The sequence below is a fragment of the Eretmochelys imbricata genome, chromosome 7 (assembly GCF_965152235.1).
Source record: "Eretmochelys imbricata isolate rEreImb1 chromosome 7, rEreImb1.hap1, whole genome shotgun sequence".
In the NCBI taxonomy this organism is placed as follows: Eukaryota; Metazoa; Chordata; order Testudines; family Cheloniidae; genus Eretmochelys; species Eretmochelys imbricata.
Genome location: NC_135578.1, coordinates 734,229 through 752,947, shown reverse-complemented (window position 1 = coordinate 752,947; position 18,719 = coordinate 734,229). Strand labels below are relative to the sequence as shown.

The 18,719-nt window shown below is 51.6% G+C and overlaps 1 protein-coding gene across 4 annotated transcripts in view; it reads right to left on the bottom strand.

Annotated features, from left to right (window-relative positions):
• MTMR14 (myotubularin related protein 14) overlaps window positions 1–18,719 on the bottom strand; it is a 56,689-nt gene that overhangs the window by 4,598 nt on the left and 33,372 nt on the right. For 2 of the 4 annotated variants that reach the window (XM_077821564.1, XM_077821565.1), the window contains exons 17-18: window positions 15,704–15,871; window positions 222–377 (exon numbers count right to left, since the gene is read on the bottom strand). In XM_077821564.1, coding sequence (XP_077677690.1) covers window positions 222–377; window positions 15,704–15,871 — 324 coding nt within the window. The remainder of the gene's footprint in view (window positions 1–221; window positions 378–15,703; window positions 15,872–18,719) is intronic. The other 2 variants (XM_077821566.1, XM_077821567.1) reach the window with 1 other exon arrangement.

The window sequence follows — 18,719 nt, the reverse complement described above, 5'->3', positions numbered from 1 at the left end:
GGCACAGTTCACGTAACACTAAGCAAGCCTGGTGGTGCGTATGCCGTGGCTTAACTCAGAGTGCTCTGTGGCAGAATGCACTTCTGATAAGCGTTAAGGCAGGGGAGACTTCAGTAGCCCAAACGATTCTTGAGGCTAATGCAGCTCTCTGGCTTGTCCCAGTTTCATAGCCAGTCAACTGTTATGCACAGGGAGCCATCCTCTGTGCTCAGCACACTTACAGGCCACTGTTAGGGAGCTCATCCGGGAAGCTGCCAGGGAGAGCGGCGTCTGTGCTCAGGATTGCATGCTCCTGAATACTGCCACACCCTGTTACCATCTGCCAGCTGCCAAAGTCTGTAGAAACGGAGGATCCAGGCAGGGAGTGGTCCACTGATCTGGGTCAGAAAGAGAGAGGGGACATGGGGCAGTCAGTGAAGTCATGCAATCATAGGCTTTTCTGCTCAACTCTTGTGCCAGTGGGCACGGTGGGGTTGACTGCCAACATTTGTGCCAGCACGTTCTGATGCTGGATGTGAGGGTGCGATGACAAGTGATTCTGGCACATAGCACAAGGCAAACCTTCCTTCCAAAAGCAAAAGGAGAAGCCAAGCTGGTTGTGACCGAGAAAGCAGTAGATTCATTTGTGAGCTGGTAGAGCAAAGCTAGCAAGGAACAGAGGATCATGCAAGAACCGGGAAACCCACCAGCAAGATGCAACAGCACGTCCTGACCCCAGAACCAGAAAAATGGACACTGCCCCACAAAGGGCATCCCTCCACAGCCCACTTCTGCTGTTAACACATCCAAATGCAACTGCGGGGACTTCGAGAATACAAATGTGGCTTGTCTGGTGCCTTCATGTACTGGAGACTGTTTGGGAAAGTCCTCGAGAGCCCTGCTTCTGCAGTCAGTGGAATGCGAGTCCCTGAGGGAACACACCTGATCTTGGGGGAAAAGGTAGAGCAGCCACACCAGTGCCCAGCGAGCCCAGAACTGAAGACCTATGAAGATGCTTTGTATTCACTCATCAGGAGCAGTATGCTGCAGGAGCAGCCAGTTAGGCAAACAGCCCCAAGGACAGGAAAAGGAGCCCAGGAAAGAGGATGTACTCAATGCATGCAGCCTCCTACCAGAAAGGGAAACATGAGTGAACTGGAGGAGTTCCTCTGACAATCTCCACAAGCAGACGCCCGGGAGTGCCTAAGGTCATTGGGCCCTGCAACATGGCAGTGTAGACACATGGCCCACGACACAGAGTTCTCAGCAACCTGGAAGGTGGTTCCGAGTTTGACAGCATGATTGGTGGGTGCGGGGGGGGGGGGGGGGGGGGGGAAGCTGGAGAGAAAACTGGTATTGCCATTTACTTGCTGATTTTACAGTAGCAACCTAAGGAGGAATTGAAGAAAAATCCCTGGGCTATTAGCATGCCATCATAGCCTGGAGCTCGGGCAGCTGTGGGCATTGCCAAAGGCTGGAGTTTGCATTTGACCAGCAGTAACCATCCAGATTCTTAAAGGTCACCAGTACATGCAGAGAATAGTGTGTCTCCAGCTGTTAAAAGCCATTACACCTATATCAGAGACACTTGCTTGGTTCTCAATGCGACAACCTCTGGTTTCTTAATATGGCTCAGAATTAGCACAGGCTTCTCCCAGAATGGGGGTTGGCTGTTAAAGCTTATCACGTGCCTTTTACCTGGGTGCCTGTGCTGAGAGATGTATAGAACTCAGACCCAAGGCCACCCTGTCGCCACACTCTCCAGTTCATTGATCTTCCAGGGATTCTGCTGCTCTCCTCCTGGCGAGGACTCCTGTCCTAGCAGATAAGCGCTTATGGGGACACCCTCTCTGGAGAATGAAGATACTATTTCAAGGTTGGAAGAAGGATCTCCTGGTTCCCAGGAAAGAGGGCATGAATCCAAGCAGTAAGAGCTGTTGGTGGTAAGAGCAGAGCCTGCTCCAATGCTTCCGGTGAGCACTGGAACTCAGATGTCACAGGTCGAAACATGAAAGCCAGGTTCGGAGTGACATTTGCTAAAGGAAGAATTCCCTGCTGTGGCAGGTGGGCGTCACTGAAGCACAAGGTTTAGGAGACAAATGTAAAGAAGCCAGTTTGCTCCCCCAAGCCTACACTTACATGGTGCTTTGAAAACCCATAACAAGGACATCCCATTCCCTAGCCCCAAGGAGCTCCTTATACCCAGAGCCACAGTTCAGAGGTACTCTCCCCCTCCCCTCTTCGATCTCCTTGAGAGAAAGGAGCAGGGATCTGAAGGAAGAGAGGACGTTGGGCAGATGAGGACAGTACAATGCTGAGAACCAGAAGAGGGGAGAGGATTGGGAAGGACACAGGAAGCAAGGGGGAGTAGGGGAAATGAGAGTGGGACTGCAGGTGACGGCTGGCATCTGAGTGAGGACAAGGCTGTAGCAAGAGGCAGGATAGCAATGGGAATTCAGAGAAGAGGTGAGGAAGGGGACACCAGCTGTCCCTTTGGAGGGCATAAGGGGCAATCCGAGGCAGGGAGGCCAGACCCAGGAAGGTGACAGTAGCTAGGGTGCACTGCAGGCAGGAGAAGGAACGGTGAATTAGAGCTAGACAAAGCAGCAAGAGGACTTTGCAATTGGCTGTGGGGAGACGGGACATGTGAAATGACAGCAGGATTATGGGAAGGATTGAGAGTGAGGGGAGGGCTCCTGCCTCATACTGGGAATGAGGGGCGATCAACAGGTTATCTCAAGTGCTTATATACGAATGCACAAAGCCTTGGAAACAAGCAGGGAGAACTGGAGGTCCTGGTGATGTCAAGGAACTATGATGTGATTGGAATCACAGAGACTTTGTGGGATAACTCACATGACTGGAGTACTGTCATGGATGGTTATAAACTGTTCAGGAAGGACAGGCAGGGCAGAAAAGGTGGGGGAGTAGCACTGTATGTAAGGGAGCAGTATGACTGCTCAGAGCTCTGGTACGAAACTGTAGAAAAACCTGAGTGTCTCTGGATTAAGTTTAGAAGTGTGAGCAACAAGAGTGATGTAGTGGTGGGAGTCTGCTATAGACCACCGGACCAGGGGGATGAGGTAGATGAGGCTTTCTTCCGGCAGCTCACGGAAGCTACTAGATCGCATGCCCTGATTCTCATGGGTGACTTTAATTTTCCTGATATCTGCTGGGAGAGCAATACTGCGGTGCACAGACAATCCAGGAAGTTTTTGGAAAGCGTAGGGGACAATTTCCTGGCGCAAGTGCTAGAGGAGCCAACTGGGGGGGGCGCTTTTCTTGACCTGCTGCTCACAAACCGGGTAGAATTAGTGGGGGAAGCAAAAGTGGATGGGAATCTGGGAGGCAGTGACCATGAGTTGGTTGAGTTCAGGATCCTGACGCAGGGAAGAAAGGTAAGCAGCAGGATACGGACCCTGGACTTCAGGAAAGCAGACTTCGACTCCCTCAGGGAAGGGATGGCCAGGATCCCCTGGGGGACTAACTTGAAGGGGAAAGGAGTCCAGGAGAGCTGGCTGTATTTCAAGGAATCCCTGTTGAGGTTACAGGGACAAACCATCCCAATGAGTCGAAAGAATAGTAAATATGGCAGGCGACCAGCTTGGCTTAACGGTGAAATCCTAGTGGATCTTAAACATAAAAAAGAAGCTTACAAGAAGTGGAAGGTTGGACATATGACCAGGGAAGAGTATAAAAATATTGCTCGGGCATGTAGGAATGAAATCAGGAGGGCCAAATCGCACCTGGAGCTGCAGCTAGCGAGAGATGTCAAGAGTAACAAGAAGGGTTTCTTCAGGTATGTTGGCAACAAGAAGAAAGCCAAGGAAAGTGTGGGCCCCTTACTGAATGAGGGAGGCAACCTAGTGACAGAGGATGTGGAAAAAGCTAATGTACTCAATGCTTTTTTTGCCTCTGTTTTCACTAACAAGGTCAGCTCCCAGACTGCTACGCTGGGCATCACAAAATGGGGAAGAGATGGCCAGCCCTCTGTGGAGATAGAGGTGGTTAGGGACTATTTAGAAAAGCTGGACGTGCACAAGTCCATGGGGCCGGACGAGTTGCATCCGAGAGTGCTGAAGGAATTGGCGGCTGTGATTGCAGAGCCATTGGCCATTATCTTTGAAAACTCGTGGCGAACCGGGGAAGTCCCGGATGACTGGAAAAAGGCTAATGTAGTGCCAATCTTTAAAAAAGGGAAGAAGGAGGATCCTGGGAACTACAGACCAGTCAGCCTCACCTCAGTCCCTGGAAAAATCATGGAGCAGGTCCTCAAAGAATCAATCTTGAAGTACTTGCATGAGAGGAAAGTGATCAGGAACAGCCAGCATGGATTCACCAAGGGAAGGTCATGCCTGACTAATCTAATCGCCTTTTATCATGAGATTACTGGTTCTGTGGATGAAGGGAAAGCAGTGGATGTATTGTTTCTTGACTTTAGCAAAGCTTTTGACACCATCTCCCACAGTATTCTTGTCAGCAAGTTAAGGAAGTATGGGCTGGATGAATGCACTATAGGGTGGGTAGAAAGCTGGCTAGATTGTCGGGCTCAACGGGTACTGATCAATGGCTCCATGTCTAGTTGGCAGCCGGTGTCAAGTGGAGTGCCCCAGGGGTTGGTCCTGGGGCCGGTTTTGTTCAATATCTTCATAAATGATCTGGAGGATGGTGTGGATTGCACTCTCAGCAGATTTGCGGACGATACTAAACTGGGAGGAGTGGTAGATACGCTGGAGGGGAGGGATAGGATACAGAAGGACCTAGACAAATTGGAGGATTGGGCCAAAAGAAATCTGATGAGGTTCAATAAGGATAAGTGCAGGGTCCTGCACTTAGGACGGAAGAATCCAATGCACCGCTACAGACTAGGGACCGAATGGCTAGGCAGCAGTTCTGCGGAAAAGGACCTAGGGGTGACAGTGGACGAGAAGCTGGATATGGAGTCAGCAGTGTGCCCTTGTTGCCAAGAAGGCCAATGGCATTTTGGATGTATAAGTAGGGGCATAGCGAGCAGATCGAGGGACGTGATCGTCCCCCTCTATTCGACATTGGTGAGGCCTCATCTGGAGTACTGTGTCCAGTTTTGGGCCCCACACTACAAGAAGGATGTGGATAAATTGGAGAGAGTCCAGCGAAGGGCAACAAAAATGATTAGGGGTCTAGAACACATGACTTATGAGGAGAGGCTGAGGGAGCTGGGATTGTTTAGCCTGCAGAAGAGAAGAATGAGGGGGGATTTGATAGCTGCTTTCAACTACCTGAAAGGGGGTTCCAAAGAGGATGGCTCTAGACTGTTCTCAATGGTAGCAGATGACAGAATGAGGAGTAATGGTCTCAAGTTGCAGTGGGGGAGGTTTAGATTGGATATTAGGAAAAACTTTTTCACTAAGAGGGTGGTGAAACACTGGAATGCGTTACCTAGGGAGGTGGTGGAATCTCCTTCCTTGGAAGTTTTTAAGGTCAGGCTTGACAAAGCCCTGGTTGGGATGATTTAACTGGGAATTGGTCCTGCTTCGAGCAGGGGGTTGGACTAGATGACCTTCAGGGGTCCCTTCCAACCCTGATATTCTATGATTCTATGAGAGTTGCCAATAGAGCCGGGCAAAAGGAGCAGGGGCTGGGCAGAAAGGTGAGGAGATCTATTCTGGAGGGGCTGAGTTTGAGAAGAAGCCAGGGTGGAGATGGATGAGACAAGTCCCAGCATGAATGCACAGAAGGGAGAGCCAGGTACCAGCTAGTGAGAGAAGAGCCGAGGGTGGGGAGCCAGGATGGATCTGAGCGTGAGGTCAGTAAGGCAGGGGAGAGCGAGGCAGTGATGAAGTGCAGCAGGGGCATTACCAGGGAACACACAGAGGAGTGCTCTGGTGTCGCTAAGTAAGGCCAGGTTCACGTCGAGGTGAGATGATTCCAGCTGCAGGAGACGTCCGGGCAGTGAGACTAATGGCACACCAAGGTTTTGGAGGCAGAGGGAAGAGAAGAGACTGCTTGGAGGCAGACAGCAATGTGCCAGGGGCTCTAGAACAAGGGGCGACTGTAAAGAACAGTCTTCTGCCAAAATCATTTGTTCTATAGCCTCTGCAGACCCACAATGAGATTGTACAGCCTGCCATGGGGGGGTGGTGGGGGGGAACAGATTCAAACCTGGAGTCACAGCGACCACCCGAATGCTTGGGAAGTTGGGCCAATGGTTAATCACCCCCACTTAAAAATTTGCATCTTATTTTGAACCCAAATTTGGCTAGCTTCAACTTCCAAATAATTGCATCTTGTGCTTTTATCTGCTAGCCTGAAGAGCCCTCTAGTATCAGATGCCTCTTTCCCACGTAGGTACTTCCAGAATGATCAGGTCACCTCAAATCCTCTCTTTGGTAAGCTGAATAGGTAGAGCTTTGAAGTCTCCCTGTACAGCAGGTTTTTCAGCCTTCTTCTTGGAAGCCTCTAGGCAGTGAGGAGCTAACTACACAGCAGCTGTTGTGGTGTAGTTGTGGTGGCCCAGTAGTGCAATTCTGTCCAGGCCTCTGCCATCTTCAGCACCGGCCAGGGCTAACGGAAGGGACAAGCCTGGAGCAGAATGACAGCAACGTGGCCACAAGGACTTCACAGGCTCCTAGGGAAAATGGGGCTGCATGTCTATGGATTCTCCAAGTCCACCTGTGACATGGACAAGGAAGATTCTGGGCCAGACTCCTCATGGCTGTGAACTCTGACGTCCAAAAGACTTGCACCAGGGAGCAATTTGCTCTTTTAGGTTTAGTCTTGTGGGGACCAAAGGTGTCCAAATGGTGCAAGGATGTGCCTAAAACCCTTGTATTCGGGAGGTCTTAAAAGGAGGCATTGCAGGCCAAAGAAGAAAAAGACAACAGAAAGCACAAAGCATCAACTCCAAGGCCAAGGGGGAGACAAATACAATTTGAACTGGATCAATGGTGTGGAGTCTCCTTATGGCCCATCCTGCCTGTCCCACTGCCCCAGAGCAGCTGCACCCCCAACTCTTGCTGTATCCTCCAGAATTTGAACTTCTTCCTTCTGCTTGCTAAGGTCAGGGTCTTCGCTACTTAGCTGAAGGCTCATCTGCTGCTGATTTACCAGAAGGAAGAATCTCATTTCCATTTCACGTGCCTACTACTGTGCTGCCACACAAAAGCTCTGTACAGGAAACGGAGAAGTTCAGTATCTTCCAGTAAAGATATTGGAATGGAACTGGCATAGAGGACAGACAGGAAGCCACCCTCCAATTATGGTTCTGCTGAAACAAACAGCGGTTCGTAGCCCTAAGAATGTCAGAGAAGTGGCCCAAACACTTGTTTTTTAAGCTAGGTAGAGTGCAGCTCCAGTCATCAATTTCTCCTCTGGTAGAGCAGATCCTAGCCACTCCAGAAGCTCCAAGTCAGAAAGCCAGCCCTGCACACTGCAATCAGGTTTGAGGTTGAGGTTCCGTCTACAATAGGCAGATTTGTGCTTTTGCTAACTATTGCTACAGGAATTGGGATATTCCTACGACGATGAGTACACGTCTGGCTTTTGGCAGACCTTGGTCTGGATGCTCTGAGTGGCACATCCCCACTCCATCACAGTAGCCCTCCAACTCCTTTCCTTATAAAAGGGATGTGGATAATAAAACAAGTAGAGCAACATGCTGCCAGGGAGTGAGGGGGAGTCGGGGCCCTGCACCCCCACTTCCTGCGATTCACCGGGACTCTCCGCCAGCCAGCGGAACGGAAGGTTTATTAGACGACAGGGACATGGTCTAACACAGAGCTTGTAGGTGCAGAGAACAGGACCCCTCAGTCAGGTCCATCTTGGGGGGCAGGGAGCCCAGACCCCAGTTCTGGGCCTCCCCCACCCCGTCTTCTCAGCCAGCTCCAAACTGAAACTCGCTCCAGCCCCTCTTCTGGCCTTTGTCTCTCTTCCGGGCCAGGAGGCCACCTGATCTCTTTGTTCTCCAACACCTTCAGGTGGCACCTTGCAGGGGAGGGCCCCAGGCCATCAGTTGCCAGGAGACAGGGTGAGTTGCCATTCTCTGTGCAGACACCATCACACAGGCCCTCTAGGGCTCTGCCACAATCACACCCCCTTATCCCCCCACCTAGATACTTAAGAAATGTATAGGGGAAACTGAGGCACCCACATGGTATTCAGAGAAAACATTAAGAACATTCCCACTTCGTCACACATGCCCTGTGGGAAGGCCTGACCATCAGCACCAATGCCTAAGCAGCCATTCCTCTCCAAGAGTTTTCTTGGCTAAAATCAGTTAAAGTTGGTAACAGCTGCATATCTTTTTTACCCAACCACACATGGCCACTTTTTGGAAGACAGCTGTACAATTTTTGTAAATTGCCAGACTAACCTTTTGGCGACCCCAGATAGAAACTGTGGCTTTCAAGGTGTTTATTCCCAGTTGTAATCAGCCATCCATAATGCCTTAATGCAGCAAGTTCCATGGCTGTAGCTCATAAGGGCCCTGGAAATCCCATGATGGCCTTTTGATTTTTGATGGAATGACCAAAGTTGAACTTTTGGAAACTCCTCTTACCCCAATCTACTTCTCAACTGTTTCGACTTCCTGAGCCTCCATGTTCCATCTAGGAGCTTTACAAACATCCTCTTCTCCTGTGACGGATCCATTCTTTCTTGGCTAAGCACTAAAGAGAGAGGGGGTGGCAGGCGTACGGAACGAGTATCCCAGACTGAGATGTTAGTTCAACAGGAATATGTCAGGCAGTCACCTGATACAATACCTAAAGCATAAATAATAAAGACCCAGTTGGACCTAAATTCTGAAGCAAGATTCCGGGATTCTGAGACTCCCTGCTGCGCGGGCTCATCGAGCCAAGGGTAGTTTTTAATTACATGGAAAGTGACTGGTGGGGGCACAGCAGCCCACGTTTATTTTACTATTTCATTCAGGTTTGCACTGGCCCCACAGCTTTAACTATGTCAAGAACTGAAATAATCCCTAGAGCACTTGGGAAAGAGGGACAAGAGATACATCCCTAGTGCAAAGCACTCCCAAAACACAGGCACCCAGGTGAGGAGGGGGACGGCCGGCAGGTCTCACAGCCCCTGTCACGAGCAGTGGGGTACAGAAGTGTACCCCACAGAGAAGGAGAGGGGAGACCGGGCTTGACGCTCGCATGCCACCCAAAGAGGGCAAGAGATTCGCTCGTTTAGAAACAAAGCTGTCTGCAGGGGGTGCACACAACTATCTGCTATAATAGCAGGATCTGCATCAGAGCTGCGCTCTTCTCACAAACATCTGATGGTGGAGAGGGGACACTAGGATGAAAATGAGCCTCAGACCCCCCCGCGTTGGAGGAGAATCCCTCAGAAATAAGAGACAGGCTAGTGAGACAAGACAGACAGAATATAAAGAGGAGGGGCACGGCTGTCCCTTTACGCAAGTGCAGCAGGACGATTAAGTCTGCTGGCTCCCTAGGTGGGCCACAAACTAGCAACTGCTACCCTAAAATGGTTCCATGTAATTAGGTCATGGCTCCCCGTGCAGCACCTTTCCCCACAGAACGCTCTCTCTGGCTTCCTGAGCATGCAGCCTCCGCCTGCAAGGAGGGAGTCGAGGCTTTCAGCAGAGGAGCAGCCAAGACTAGCTCCTCTTCTACAAAAAGCGTGCAGACTCGTGTCAGCCAGCCTGGCTGCTTGGCTTGCATCTCACCCCTTTTCTGCCTTCTTCACATGCCATTTGTCCATGTAGTTATAAACCATTTGGAGAAGAGGCTGCCTTTCCCTGCACCCTTACACTAGTGCAAGCAACACCAAATTCAGCTGCAAAGTATTAATGCTCTTCAGAAGGTTAAAACAATCACAAACTGGCCGAGAGCATCTATTTCAGAGGTAGGACAGGCAGGTTTCTTGCAGCCCCTTCCAGCCCTCGGATGGAAACAGCTGGCAAGTGGCACTTGGCAGCTAGTGGCATTTACAATATTGGCTAAATCTCAGGCACCTATTACCAGTCTTCTTAATGCTGTAGCATCCTGGAGCACAGTACAGCATGAGCACAATTCTCCTGCAGCATAAGCCACATGCCAATCACAGACCCACAGGTTAGCAGGGACCACAAGGGTCAGCTAGTCTAACCCACTGTCAAGGTGCAGGATTTGTTGTGTCTAAACCATCCAAGAGAGATGGCTATCCAGCCTCCTTTGGAAAACCTCCGGGGAAGGAGCTTCCACAGCCTCCCTAAGCAGGCTGTTCCACTGTCCTACTGTTCTTACAGTTAGGGGAAGTTTTTTCTTGGCTTTAATCTAAATCTGCTATGCTATGGTTTGAACCCATTGCTTCTTGTCCTGCCCTTGGTGGCAAAAGAGAACAACTTTTCTCCATCTTTTTCGTGGCAGCCTTTCAAGTATCTGAAGACCGCTATCATATCCCCCTTTCTCTTTTCCAAACTAACCATACCCAGTTCCTTCAGCCTTTGCTCATATTGGTTGCATTCCATCCCTTTGATCATTTTTGTCCCTTGCCTCTGGAGCATTTCCAGTTTCTCTACATCCTTTCTATACACTGGTGACCAAAGTTGGACACCGCTACTCCGGCTGAGGTCTCACCAGGGCTGAATAGAATGATACTATCGCCTCCCATGACTTGCATGCTATGCCTCTGCTAATGCAACCTACAATTGCATTTGCTTTTTTTGCAACAGCACTGCACTGTTGACTCATGCAGAGGCTTTGATCCACCACAACTCCCAGATCCTTCTCAGCAGTGCTGCTGCCAAGCCAGTTTCCCTCCATTCTGTATTTGTGCCTTTGGTTTTTCTTCCCTAAGTGTAGCACCTTACATTTGTCTTTGCTGAATGTCATTGTGTTCTCTAGAGCACAGTTCTCCAATTTATCAAGATCCCTTTGAATTTTAGATCTATTCTCCAAAGTACTAGCAACCTCCCCCCACCCCTGCCAGCTTTGTGTCATCTGCAAACCTGATCAGTCTGCTCTCTGTATCTACATCCAGGTCATTAATAAGGATGTTAAACACCACCGGACCCAGAACAGATCCCTGTGGAACCCCACTTGAGACCTCCCTCCTACCCAACATCATTCCATTAATAGTTACTCTTTGTTTGCAGTCATTTAACTAATTATGTATCCATTTAACAGTAGTTCTGTCAAGCCTGCTTTTCTCCAGCTTACTTATCAGAATGTCCTGTGGGACTGTGTCAAAAAGCCTTGCTGAAGGCCAGGTATATTATATCCACCGCATTCCCAAACCAGTTACCCTGTCAAAGAAGGAAATCAAGCTGGTTTGGCAGGGTTTGTTCTTGGTAAATCCATGGTGGCTGCTGGTGATCATCCCTCTGTCCTCCCGGTATTCGCACATGGAATGTTTGATACGTGGCTCTCGTCGCTGCCCGGGTATCGAGGTCAGGCTGCCTGGTCTATAGTTCCCCGGCTCCTCCTTTCCCCCCCTTTTTAAAGATGGGCACAATGTTAGCCCTTCTCCAGTCTTCTGGGACCTCAGTCAGGGTCTTGGCAACTTCACACTCTTAGCCACAGTATCAGTTCAATTTGTAGCGTAATCAGAGCTTCAGTTCTGGAAAAACTCCTCATTTCCTTCTGCAGATATTTCAGTCCTGGTCCTGGCAAGTTTTGGGCCTGATTTCTAACACCTTTAGGACATAGAGAATGACAGATGCCCAGCACAGACATGGTAAAACCTCTAGCTACCAAGCACCTCAAAGCAAGTGTGAGAAAAATTTCCCAGTGCTGGCCGAACAGAATACATTATGGTTACCAACTACAGCATCCACAGATCCCACTGCGTAGCCACACCAGGGGGTGCTGCTCTGTGCAGTCAGTGCACATTACTGAACTGGCTGCAGCAGCATTTAGAGCTAGCGTTTCCTGTGATTCACACAGCTGCCAGAACCCCGGATTCCTTGCCTCACGACCGAACACAGCACACCAGGGCTGGTTAACAGACACAATACAAACACAGGCAAAGTTTACCCAGTTTGCTAACCCAGCGTCATGATGTGTGTGCTTGCGAGTCAATGGCCCAACGCAGACACACTGCGTTTCTCTGCAGCTTCACCAGCTACTCCTCCCAGAAGTAGTGTGAAACACGAGCTCAAGCGCACTGTATTTACAGCTCAATCCACATGGGCACAAGGAGTTAGAGGCAACTTGTGTTGCTTTCTAGACACAAAGCATTCAGCTGGAGAGACCGTCGTGTCCTGCTCTGCAAATAAATCCAAGGCATCTCCACAGACATGTCTAGCAAGTTTGGGAAGCACACCCTATGCAGAGATGTGGTGGGAAGTGGTTTTCTGTCAGCCAGAGACCTGACATCTGACTTTGCCTTTAAACTGGGTCATGGGCCGCTAATCACATTATTAGTATGACAGAAGCTCCAGGGCAAATCTCTTGCGATCCAGCCCCTGGAGGAGCCCACACACTGGCCAAGTGTAACATATGCAACATTTCCCTCTAGGATGCCCCAGTGGAAACACCTAAAGGGTCATCCTGGCGTTCAATCTTTAGGTGTTCTGCTCAGGTGCCCTTCCCCTGCCTCCATGACAAGTCAGCATTACTCTGCTCTCCATTCCGGCTGCACCTGGAACAACGCAGCCTGGAACAACGGGGATTAGCGGCTTGAAGTGCTGTTGGCCCACTAGGAACAGTCCATTTCTCCCCTGCTGCCGCTGCCGGGATAAGTGTTTTGTTGCCATGACCACATGGCCAGAGGATTAGATAGTCAAGTGCAATTGTTTCCTCAGCTTAGACCTTCCCCAGGAACCAGCCTCCCGCTGTAGAGACAAGAGCATTTCTGGCAGCATGGTCAGCCAGTGGACTCCAGCTGCTCCCATGAGGATACTCCAGCCAAGTATCTGGCTGCTTAACTCTGTTCATAAGGGGCCAAGGGAAAGGGCTTCCTCCTTGCTCTCCTCTCACATATGCTCCTCTCGCTCCAGCACAGTGATGCTGGATGGACAGGTCAGTGGATAGGATGTTGGCCTGGGCCCCAGGAGCCCTGGGTTCAATTTCCCGCTCTGCCAGGGACTTCCCTGTGACCTGGGGCAAGTCACTTAGCTTCTCTGTGCCTCAGGGATAAGTACATTGATGAGTTGGAAACACTTTGACATCTACTGGTGAAACACACTATATAGGAAAGAATATTGCCTATTTTGCATTCAAATGTACGTTCCCCCCAGTCTCCAGGTAGAACTTCAGCTGGAGATTGTGACAGACCCTCTGTGACTGGATGTGACCCAGATTCACATAGCCAGAGGAAGAACTAGCCGTGCTGAGTGCTGCGATGCAATCCCTTCCCTTCCCCAGCCACAGGACACGCAGACACCATTCATGGAATTCCGGGCAAGGGGAAGGCCCCAGCCATGTCAGTCTCTAATTAGGTGAGTGTCTTTGGACCATGCTCCCAGCTAGTCCAGTAGTGATCAGATCAATCCCTGGAGAATTGTATGGACCAAGGGGTGGCTGGATTCAGCAGGGAAGTGGGAGCTGGAGCAGTGTAACTGGAGCCAGAGGACTAGACCAACTGCTGCCCTGCAAACTGCACCCCTTTCCCTAGGGCCACCCAGCCATGAGCTTACAGCTGGCTTTCAAGGGCATGGGGCGGGGGGAGAGGAAATCCAAGCTGCTTCTGCATCAAGGTAAGGAGCCAAGTCAAGGGAAGCACATCTCTTCAGCACATTGCTGGAGCTGCTGGCCGAGCGCAGAGATTCCAGCTGCCTGCACACAGCTGTCTTGATCCCCTCAGCCTTATTACTGATGCCCTCCCCTGTGCTCCTGGCTCCAGTATTTACCACTGCAGAGTCCAGCCCCGGTTCACCCCACCCCATGCTCTTGTGCAGGAGCCTGTATATTCCAATTGTCCAAGGGAACGAGAGTCCAACTCAGCCCATTACACACAACTGTCTCCACGAGGCAGCAGGCTGGAGCCAGTATGAACAGGACGTGTCCCGTTAGAAGAGCTGTGCTCCAAGTTCTCCTGGGGAAGTCACGGATCAGCATAATGACGAGCTGGAAGACTCTAGAAAGGGGAGGAATGTTCCTAGTGGAAATTTCAGTGTGCTTCTGCTTGGTCCCAGTTAACGGCATGAGACGGCCACCCCTTCTTGGGCATTGTTTATCAGGGCAGAGAAAGAGCTACCAGCAGGGCTGATGGATGGACAGAACAAACTTTACCCTACTGGTTGCTACTGCCTCTGCCTGGCCATCTCTTGGGACTGCAGAATCCAGCATGACTCTCTTGGGTGTTCACCCTGAGTGGGAAAGGCATCCTTACCAGACAGACCCAGGGAGGGACATCAGCTGCACTGGCTTTTGCTAAATCCTGAACACTAGGGTCCTGCTGTCATCCCTCCCCGGGGTCACTTTTCCTTCTCCTACCTTGTTTCTCTTCCTTCCCCTCTTATAAGACAGAGGCAAAAGTCTGGCTGAGCTGCCAAGACAGCGTCTCCTTTTACAACAGACTGGGAGCCTGTGACCAGAGAGGCAGCTTAGCCAGCGTCAGTGAGGGGCTACGCTGGGCCTCTGTTACTCCAGCAGGGAGGTTGCAAACAAAAGCAGCCATCAAGATACAGAAGCTGTATTTGTCTTTGCTATTTCCCCCTCCCCTTGGGCCATAATCTTCCCATCGTCTGATCCTGTTCATTTCAAGACAAAACGACAGCAGCAGCTTGAGACCATCAAAATGACCGCCTGCGGCACAGAGAGGACCCTTCAGACTAGCTACGGAGACGGTCAGTGGTTTCTCTCTGTAACACAGACTCCACACACACACCAAGTGCAATTAAAGGCTCTACCTGTTTTTCTTCTGTTTCACTAGATTGAGGAGAGGTCAATACAATTTAAATGGCGGCTGTTGTGATGGGAGTCACCAGCGACAACTCAGCAGGAAACCCCACATAATAGTGAACAAGGGCTTAACAACATCTTATCCCTCACAGGCCCTCAACACACAGAGTCCCTCAACATGCAGGCTCCTCCTCTCCATCTCTTGCTCCCCAGACTCCCCTCCCAAGTACCCCAGCTCGCTGGTGCTGCAGAAAGGCAGTGATCAGACTCGAGGCTGCTGGAATTCCTTTCATTATGGTAAGCAACTCACTTGATTTTAGCCTGTGTCCTGGCAAACCCCCGGCTTCCCACCATGCCCCCCTGCACTGTGGGAAAGCACAGCCACCACACAGCCCGAGGTGTAGGCCGAGCCCCTGTGCTGTGCAAGCCTCACTGCCTGCTCTTAGCAATTACATCTTCCTCTGCCATGGGCACCCCGGGGTTCAGGGGAACAGACTCAGATGTCAATGGGTGCAGTTCAGTTCGAGCAGGTCCCCGTCCCCCCCGCCACATGACACTTCACTTCAAGTCTCCTGTGCACATACTGAACACTCACTGCCAAGCATAGAGCGCACTTCCAGCATCGGGAGAGCTGAGCATGCAGGCGGGAGAGACCAGAGACCCTGTACTGACGGAATCAGCGGGGCTGAGACTGGCATGCAGTTCAGGTCAGGTGGGACCGCCACCACCAGCTCTGCCTCCACACACTTATGTTATTCATGCATATGGACTGAGGCAAAAATCACCGGGAGCAATTCTCTGGCCTGTATTATACAGATAATGGCCCCCTTCTGAGCTTCAGTCTCTAAACCCACTGCACTCCAGGTCTTCAGAGCAGCATGAATACAGCTCTCCTTCCCTAAACCTGACCTTCATTTTGCTAAGAAATGGTCTGCTCTGGTGCACCTCACCTGGGTTTCGGGACCTCCAGTGGGCTGCTTCCGACCCTCAGGAAGGTGTCCGAATGGTTTGAAGAGGAGGAGCTAGAGGACTTTGCTTCCTGGTAAGGCAGTCTGTCTTCAGACTGTGGGGTCCGGCTCCAGAGCACTGTTTGGGGAGAGGATGTGCGGCTCTTCCTCCTGCAGGACAACAGGAGCCCTGGGTGAGAAGTCAGCTTCCCCATGCAAGAAGCCATTCCACCTCAGGGCAGAGATTCCCCTCTCCCCCGCCCCCAACTACAGAGATTCAGCTCCCTCCAAGCCCAGGAGAACAAATTAGTCAGGTGTAACTGCACCAGCAGAGTCTGCCAGACAGATGTGCCCTGCCCCCAGCATCTTCTGAGCTCTTGCCCGCCCCGCTCCCCCCGCCCCGAGCCAGCTCACACTTCTGGAGTGTTGCACGTCAGAGAAGAGAGGGAGCAAGAGGCCACCTCGGCCCATCACCTAGGGGCCAGGCCAGGATCGGCCCATCCGGGACCATCCTAATGTCCTGCCCCATCTCATTTTAACATGCCCTAAGCGCCAGGCCTCCCAGCACGTCTCTGGGGAAAGACGACTCCAGTCGAATGGCAATTCTCCAGTGAACGCCCATAGCTGCGTGCAGTGCTGTCATGAAGGGTTCACCTGCACTGCAATGAAACACTTGCAGCTGGATCATGTCAGCTGACTCAGCTTGCGGGGCTGTAAAATTGAGGTGTAGACATTTGGGCACAGGGACCCCTCCCTCCTCATGGGGACCCAGAGCTTGGACTGCAGCCTGAGCCCAAACGTCTACGCTGCAATTTTACTTCCCCAAGGGCTGGAGTCAGCCAACGCAGGCCAGTGGTGGGGGTTTCACAGCAGCGTAGACATATCCAGGGGAATAAACCTGTGTAAGCAGCTCAGAGGTGAGGGATCCGAGAGTACAGAACAAGTCAGCCAGCCGTGCCAGGCCTCTGATCACGGTCACTCCTCTCTGACATTCCTCCATTTGGGCCCCCTGCTGACAGGGGGCAGCCACATCACAGCTCGAGACAGTGCTGCTCTCCCTACGTGGGTGGCATGTCTCTGCATTGCCCCTCTTCTAGTCAGACCACATGCCAAACTCCTGTCCAGTTTGCTGCCCACCACCGCCTCCCGGCTGACAGCCATTACTGCTTCCCTTACATGCCTGCCCACGAAGGGAGAGTTCTGAACTGACCCCCCAGCCTTGCAAGTCAATCAGGGTTCCCCTCAGACACCAAGGATTTTCTGGCAGGAGCGCCAGCTCCATTCTCCCAAACGACAAGCAGTTGGCCAAAGCCCTCTCTAGCCCTTACTCTCTTGCTAGTACTGTAGTGTTGTCCTCAGTGCAAACCAGCAGAGCTAATGAAATGCCTCATACGGTGACAAGAACTGGGGCAGGCAGAGCCCTGAAGGAAGGTTTTAAATCCAAGGACCCCTACAAGCTAGTGTGGCCATCCTGGCTTCCAAAGAGACCACAAGCACAGACAGCAGAGAATCCACAGCTAAACCCATCTCTTTGTGCAGAGGAGGAGAACCCTGTGTCCTCCCTTCACCCCCCAAGGGCTTGTCTGCACCATGGGGGCTCCCGTGCCATAGCTGGGGTGCCCCAGCAATGCTGCTGTCACAGCCACGGAGGGTTTCCGTTGCTGGAGGAACCTCACCTCCCCGAGAGGCAGTAGCTAGGCCGAGAAGCATTCTTCTGTCGACCGAGCTGTGTCTGGGGGTGAGGCAGGCACAGCGACGGTGTTCAGTTTTTTCACACCTCTGAGCAAGTACTTATGTTGATCTAAACATTTAGTGTAGACCAAGTCTCAGATGTCCCACACCTCAGCCGCTAACGGCGTGCTATGGACCTCACATCAACGCTCTGCCAGCATTCCTCCCTGCATAACCTGCAAGGATCTCCGTGTATAGCTAAGCAAGGAGTGCCTGGCGTTTGGCCTAACGCATGTACGCCGAATCGTTTGGCACCCACAGCAACGCCCCAGCCCCCCGGCACCCACAGTAAGTGAGCGAAGCAAAAAAACACACAAGTGTGAGTCAACCCCACAAGAACAGCAGCTGTTTCCTCCTCTAGTTTTCCCAGTGCATCCTGGCTAGTCCATGTTTTGCTTCAGCAGGAAGCGCCTGGGGGACGAACAATGCTATTCAGGTTTTGAGTCTGTGGCCTACTGTTGTGGGTCCTATGAAGTACTGGCCATTACCCAGAGCCCTGGGGTGGGGGAGCTGCTTTGTACTTGTCGCGGTCGAGTTGCAGTGGACAGCCAGTTGCTTGTGTTAGAGGTGACTCTGCACTAGGTCAGGTATACAAGTGCGCTGTTTCAGGCTTCTCATCCCTGCTCTCATGGTCCCCAGGTTCGTTAAACATCTCACTGCACCAGGTGTGAGGAAGCCTGGGCTGCCAGAAGCGTGCCGCAGGTTACTCTCCCCCAGAGCGTCTCCAGACGCCCCAAGCACAGCCCAAATTTAATTTAAAATAATTGCAGCACAAAATAGCACTGCTGCTCGCGTTTCGGGAGAGGAGAGAAAAAAATTAAACTCAGAGGGGCAATCCCAGAGAAAGGCTCTGAAATCCCCAATCCCAGCTGCCCCTACAACAATGAGCCTGCCAGATACGCCCCCTTTCCTGACCCCAATTTCACCATTGTGGCTTCATACCAGCCACAGGGTAACCAGACCTAGGAGAGACTCTCTCCCGTCACTTTTCAGGAGAAGTGGTCAGTGTTTTGCAATCTTTTCGGAGCCATCTCCAAGAGCTGTAAGTAACAGTCTAGCCAGCTTCCGCCCGCAGGCCAGCCACTTGGCTTTACAGAGGCTGCTCTTAGCTTGGGCAGCCCACTGTACGGGGTTAACCCCGGCTCCAGCTGGCATCACCACTCTGCGCAAGTGGGAGGAGATGCCAGCTGGGTGAACGGGGAGGGAGGACTGCTCCAAGAAGTCCTGCTTTTGGAGGGATCATTCTTCACCCAAGTCCCCTGTGAGATGCAGAGTCACTAATGGGAAG